The sequence below is a fragment of the Maylandia zebra genome, linkage group LG15 (assembly GCF_041146795.1).
Source record: "Maylandia zebra isolate NMK-2024a linkage group LG15, Mzebra_GT3a, whole genome shotgun sequence".
NCBI classification, from domain to species: Eukaryota; Metazoa; Chordata; class Actinopteri; order Cichliformes; family Cichlidae; genus Maylandia; species Maylandia zebra.
Window position 1 is genome coordinate 635,662 of NC_135181.1, and position 6,839 is coordinate 642,500.

The 6,839-nt window shown below is 42.4% G+C and overlaps 1 protein-coding gene across 4 annotated transcripts in view; it reads right to left on the reverse strand.

Moving 5' to 3' along the window:
* Nucleotides 1-3,269: 3,269 nt before the first annotated feature.
* Nucleotides 3,270-6,839, reverse strand: part of LOC143412561 (uncharacterized) — a 10,809-nt gene continuing 7,239 nt past the window's right edge. For all 4 annotated transcript variants that reach the window (XM_076873636.1, XM_076873637.1, XM_076873639.1 and 1 more), the window contains 3 exons: nt 6,708-6,744; nt 5,218-5,293; nt 3,270-5,133 (listed from right to left, as the gene is read on the reverse strand). In XM_076873636.1, coding sequence (XP_076729751.1) covers nt 5,042-5,133; nt 5,218-5,293; nt 6,708-6,744 — 205 coding nt within the window. In that variant the 3' untranslated portion in view covers nt 3,270-5,041. The remainder of the gene's footprint in view (nt 5,134-5,217; nt 5,294-6,707; nt 6,745-6,839) is intronic.

Genomic DNA, 6,839 nt, shown 5'->3' on the forward strand with positions numbered 1-6,839 from the left:
CTCTGTCTGTCTGTCTGTCCGGAGCACACAAATCTGCTGCGTCTCAACATGAGCACCACAAACGGATCCCGTCCTTAAAAATGTTTTTTTTTTTTTTAAATCAATTATAGTCGACTTTTATGTAATTACTCTGCACTGTACCAAGATGCAAATCTTAAATATCAAAAAATGATGATCATATATTCCATAAACCAGGAGGTCACACAGGCAGACTATCTGTTATCAATCAGTTGTGTCAAACATATGGCCCGCGGGCCGTATCCGGACCGGCAAAGACTCCACTGGAAGGCTTTGCAGAGATTGACAAACACTGTTCACTATTCACGTGTTTGCAGGAGACAGTGTTGCCAGGTCAGGGTTTGAAAGGGTCCCATCACTTTTAAGTAACTCTTCATTTCATGTAGAGGCCCAGAGTCAGTTATAATTACAGTTATGTGGAAAAGCCGAGCCGTCACACGGCATCGATTTGTAAATGATTGGTTAAATACACGTTACATGTCCAAGATGTGAATTTTAGATTTATTTTTTTTAAACAAGCACATCTTTTGTCTTTTATTGATCCGACCCACTTAGGATGAAATGGTGCTGCATGTGGCCCATGAACTAAAATGTCTCCATATGGATGTTGTGTTTGGATCGTAGCTGCTATGATTCCACGCTGGACGTGTAGCACAGCCCAGTGATCAGATCCCCCACTAACTGTTTAATCAAATGAAAGAAGCTGAAAATGCACGCAGCGTATCGGCCACCAGCTTCACACGACAAAGTGCCTGGATACAGATCAAACAGGACTTACATGTGTGTTTTAAGCGTGTGCTGCAGATCCCCTTGCCTTTGTGTGTGTGTGTGTGTGATTGTTTCTGCGTGTTTGAGAGGCCGGATTAGTGTCGGCTGTCTGCACCCTCTCCACCAGACATCCAGTCAGCAGGGATTTTAGGGTCTGAGCGCCCAATCCTATAGTCCCAATATGATTCCTAAACCACACAGAATTCCTTCCCCGCTTTATTTCAGCCACTAATGCCACTGTGTTCCCTTCAAAGGCCGCTGGCAACTGCCTCTCCTGGTTAGGGAGATTAAAACAGACGAACAGTGCCAGGTTACATAGCAGGACCTACTGAGTGAACAATTAGAGCAGCAGGATTTTAACACTGTGCTGCTGTGCAATAGATAATCTAAGAGTTGTAGTCAGGCAGAAAACGTAGGAATCAGTAGGTGGTAGCAGAGTCTGCAAACTGGTTGAAATATCAGGTCATCCCAAAATGAGACATCCTCTATTTAACACAATGGTAGCAGACAATGAAGGCTACTTCTGCCATGCTAGCAGATGAAAATGCCAACACTCTGATGCTGTAATGTTTACCATACCTGCCATCTTCCTTTTTTGGCCGTCAGATTAAAATCCAGAGGTGACAGGGCTTTCTCCATCGCCGCTCCGAGACTCTGGAACAGTTCTCCCTCTTTTATAAAATCCTCTTCCTCTTTGGAAATCTTCAAATCAAATTTGATGACCTACCTTTTTCTCTCCTACCTACCTCTCTGACACCATTCAGTTTTAGTGATTCTGGTCTTTTATCTCATTGGATGATGTATGCATGTGTATATGTATACACATATTTTATGTTCTTGTGCATATGTGCATGTACATATATATTTCTACAAACAAGTGTATATGAGAGTAATATATATATATATATATATATATATATATATTAATATTAGGGGTGCAACGATACACAAAATTCACAGTTCGATATTTTTTCGATACAAAAAAATGTTCATGCTTTTTTAATTTGTCATTTATTAATTATTATTAATTATAAATATATTTTAACTCAAAAGTACAGTTTTTAAATTGAATGTTGCTGAAACAACAAAGTAATAAAAAAATAAATCTATCTGATGGTTAAAATTTCCCTCATCTTTGGAAAAGAGTTTATTACAGAGAAATGGCTCTTTCAAAATAAAAGCTCTACTATACGCTTCTTCTGGGCTATATTCTCAGCAGCATATTAAACATATAAGGTCCCCATAAGGAGAATCCTGTGCTAACGGCTGTCTAAATGACTCGGGTAAAGTTTGTAGCATGCGTGCTTGTTGTTTTTGTCTGCTTCCACTTGTCTTTGCACTAGGACAGTGGTTCTTAACCTTGTTGGAGGTACCGAACCCCACCAGCTTCATATGCGCATTCACTGAACCCCTCTTTAGTGAAAAATAAAATGTGATTTTTTTTACTGGTGCACAAAATGAGCCATGCATGTCATGGCGGAGGCTCTGCCGAACCCCTGAGACTGAGTCACTGAACCCCTAGGGTTCGATCGAACCCAGGTTAAGAACCACTGCACTAGGATGATGTCGGAGTAAATGTGCAGTCATATTCGTTGTGTTCCCACTAGTGCTGTCAGCGTTAATCTGAAATGACGTAGCTCTGTCTCTCTGACGCTCCACCCAAGTCCCCACACCAGGGTGAGTGATGCACATAATAAACGGCATATTAGAACTACATTGTAAACACAGGCTCAGCTGCTCAGTCCTATTGCATGCTGAAGCATTGTATGAAGCATGGCGACTTGATTTACAACACAGTAATGAACACTTTTGAGAAACGTCACAAAACTAAAGAATGTAATAAAAAATCAAACTCTGGGGTTGAAATTTTGAATATTCAAGTATCTCCAGGAAGGGTTAAGGAGCATGCATGCAGGAAAAGACTAGCAGCAATGTGCCAGGATGGCACAGTGATACATGCCATTGGAAGAAGGTTTGCCATGTCTCACAGCAAGAGTGTGGACAAGATAGCAATAGATGGGCCATTACATGAGTGGTCACAGCTGTAGAAAGGCATCAACCCAGGAACATGATCAGTAACTACTCCTTTGTGCAAAGAAGAACAGGGGGAGCTCTGCCAGAACTCCAGTGGGCTACTGTGCATGTTTCTGGTCAATCTTCAGACCCAGTACCACCCTTATGCTCCACAGTGGGTCCCGGGTTCCTCCTCGTGTGGATCAATGCCTGACCTTTTGTTGCCGAAGATTGAACTAATCATTTCATTCAAGTGTGTTGATCCAGGGTGAGATCTAAAACCTGCAGGACACCGTCCCTCGAGGCCTGGAGTTGCCCACCCCTGGTGGAAGTATTCGACATCAGTGTCTCCTGCTGAGCCCTCCCCACTTCACACCAGTGACCAAAACATCCCAGCATGTATAACTTACATTTTCAAACCCCAAGCAGACAATTAAGAGCGCGTTGTTTGTAATAATGATCGGACAAAACAGTTTTCCACACCTTTAATGTACAGTGCTAAGATAAGCATTATCAGTTATGCCGGTGCTGCCTCACTAGGGTGTGTGTCATTTGAACACTTGAGTGGATTTACATGGTAAAGGATGGTGTGACAGCAGGCATTACAAGAATGATAACTCCACCCTGCTTTGAGATGTTGTGACCTTTGGTTCACATTAAATCGTCTGCAAATGCAGACTCCACTCCAATCATATCACCCGCTTTGTTCACAGAGCCGGTAATGCTGCGAGTCATCGGCTAAGCAGAGGAGCAGAGCTATGAAAGTATAAATGAAAACAGAAACACGAGGTGAGAAAAGTCCTTCTTATCACAACATGTGTCAACATCTGCATAGAGGAAAAAAAAGTCACTTTATTTTTTTCATCATTTGTGACTCCGACCCTAAAATCTTCAGCACTCATTTAAAAATAGCTAGCAACAATATTAGCACAGATTTAAAGAAGAATAACAGTGTCCTAGCTAAAACCTGCAGATAAAACCTGCAGGGACACCGGCCCTCGTGGACTGAGATTGCCCACCCCTGGCTTAGAATAAGGAAGTGAGAGGAAATGATAACACTAATTTGAGCTTAATCAGCCATGTCTGACTCAAAGATGTACACGCCCCCTAACGAACCTGCTTATGCTGATATTCAAACACAAACTTGGCTGGTTTGGCCATAGACTTCTTTGACACTGTGGACTCACTCAAATATTTTTACATACTCACCAGATAGCTAGCTAGCTAAAAGCCAAAAATATCCAGCAGCAGCAGAGCCTGAACCACAGACAGCTGTGTAGCTATCGTAACAGTGTGAAGCGTCCCCAAGAGAACGACTCGAGCAGTCTTTCTCATTCCACTGAAGACCAGACCAGGCCCAGAAATAAGGCAAGCACCCTGAACCCCGAGATGAAGTAAATGTGATATAATCTGTTATTAGCTTTAGCGGGCGTTTTTTAAGGCTTGGTGAGTCTTTAGCCTTAGCATGAGAATCTGTGGACACATATGATTTCAATCTTCTTAGCGCCAATGAGACAGCACATTTTAAAACTGATAAAATACGATCTGTAATAAAAAAAAAAAAAAAAAACTACAGGTGACACTTATTTAAACCAATCAGAAAAGAGCTTCATAACAATTACATGATTTGGTCGTTTCCCTGTTCTGAGTGTAGTTAACACACTCCAGGTGTAATTTCCCAGCTTACTCTGAAGCTAAACACACATGACAGCTATTGAAATTAACACCAGTGAGCACCAGTCAGAGTGAAATAAGCTCAAAGACTTGATAGATACGCCTGTGACGGACTGCTTTAATTTCTCAGCTTCAAGAGTTTTCGATTTTACCACTCTCACAGTAAATCAGTTCAGATAACTGCTTATATTTTCTATGTGATGAGTGGACGTACTAAAGGCAAAGACAGGAAAGTTCAGCTTACAGAATCCAGACTTCTACAAAGGCTTCCAAAATGAAGACTATAGGAAATTAAACAGCATCCAAATAAGTGAAGGTCTGATTTGTTAAAGACGAGGTATGGATGGTAGCTCGAGCTGGCACAGGACAGAGCCAACTTTCCCTCCTACCCTTCCTCTTCTTTTCCCGTCCATCTGTGCATTTGGGATATGATCAAGTGTGGGAAACTGGGGTTTCTTTGCAGCGGGATGTTGCGGATGATTTGTCCCTCCTCCGGATTCTTGGGAGCTTCTGTTTTCTGGGGTGTGTTGTGTGGTTGGGGTTAGTGTTCAGGAGTATAACTGATTGTTTAATTTGTTCCTGCTTTCGGCCTCTGAGTCGAGAGTGTGTGTGGAGGCATGTTTTTGTGGTTTCTCCATGTGGAGCCTGAAGAATCTAGGTCTGGGAAAAAAATCAGATAAGAAAATCTAAGTGCAAATGTTCATTTACATGCAACAGAAATGTCTTAATCTGTGGTGAACTCACCGGACGCATTTCCCGACTGTGTGGCAGTTGTTCCATTGGATCCTCCTCCTCCTCCTCCTCCTCTTCCATCAACATACTGTGATGGAGCAGGACCAGAGTTAGGACAACAAGGACATAGAGTGCTGTAGGAATGAGTCCTGAAACCAGGAAGTGAGCTGGCATTTTTGCACTCTGGAAATTTTTAACGTTTTATCTTGTGCCATAAAAACATGTAAGAAAAATCACGTGGTCCTTACCAGGTTCCCAAATGATTTAAACAAAGCGAAACGAACAACACCCCGTCTTTATTTATTTAACAAAAACTAAACCAAAGTCCCGACAGAAGGAGCGTGTGAGAGAAACCGAGTCCAGCTGGTGGACGGACGGCCTCGCACTCGTCCCTGGAAGACTTTGGTCTAAGAGGAGCTCGTGGTCGACTCAGTGGAATTCACTGTCGACGCTCACAAAGTAAGATTACTGGCCACAGCGTAGCAACAAAAGAGCTTTCCCCTCGCAGACGTCTGCGGCTGTCACGGCGAGTCAGTGGTCGTGGTGGTATTATGGTTGCTTGACCTTTCATGGTAAATTTGGGTGGTTTAAAATGAAGCGCTAATTTGGTTATTTTGCCCTTTTGTGCCTCGTTGCCTCTGCACTTCTGCTGACAGCCGGCCCTCCAACACATCAGCACATATCCACGGTTTAATGTGTTTGTCTAAGCTCACTGCAGCATACTGAGATTGTTTTTTGAAACATCCTAATCCAATCAGGGTTTTGCAGGTAACTCTCACGAACATATAAAAAGCCTTAATAATCTTAATCTCTTCCTGACACTGCACAGCAGCGGTCAGTCTTAATCTGCAGAGACAGCGCTGTGATATTGGAAACAAAAGGTCAGCGCTTCCCTGCGTCACTTTAAAGAGCTGTTTCGCTTTTTAAATGGAGGCAGCGCACGTCTGTTTCCCTTTCATCTGAACTAAAATAAGTCTTTATTCACTTTTTGGTTGTTGTTTTGTTCCCTGCGTTCGTCTCTGCCAGTTTGCATTCATTGTGACGTTTCTCAGTAAAAACTAGAGAAGGCTGCGTGGAGTCCTTGAAGTTTTTATATTTGAATGAACATCAACGTTTCCATTTAATCATTTAAGTAACATCCTGCAAATGCAATAAACAGAGGAGCAAATGCTACAGCTGAAAGTAATCATTAGTATTCTGGATTTTGGTATGAATTTGTTTTTGCCTTGCATCTTTATTTCAGCGCTCCACATATGCAGTAAAAGTCTTTTTGTAGAGATTTCAGATAAAAACAAAGATGATTTCTGTCACATAATCGATTATTTTCATCTGTCCCACCCAGCCTGGCTCTAATGAGCCAGCATCACTGTCTCTGCCTCCCTTTTGACTCTTCATAATTAGCCAGTTATGGCTCATAATTGGAAACTAATGAACTGTGGCAGGTACTGCATGCAAGTTAGTTTCTACTGATGGGAGAGAGAGAACAAAGAGCCAGTTCATACCACTGCTCCGCTCACGTCATAGGCGTTGCTGCTGCTCCTGTAAACGACAAGAAGGAAAAGTGGAGGTCATTAAGCCGTATGATGGCATGCTGCTGTAGATTTGTTCCTCATCCACACAGAGTGCAAACAAAG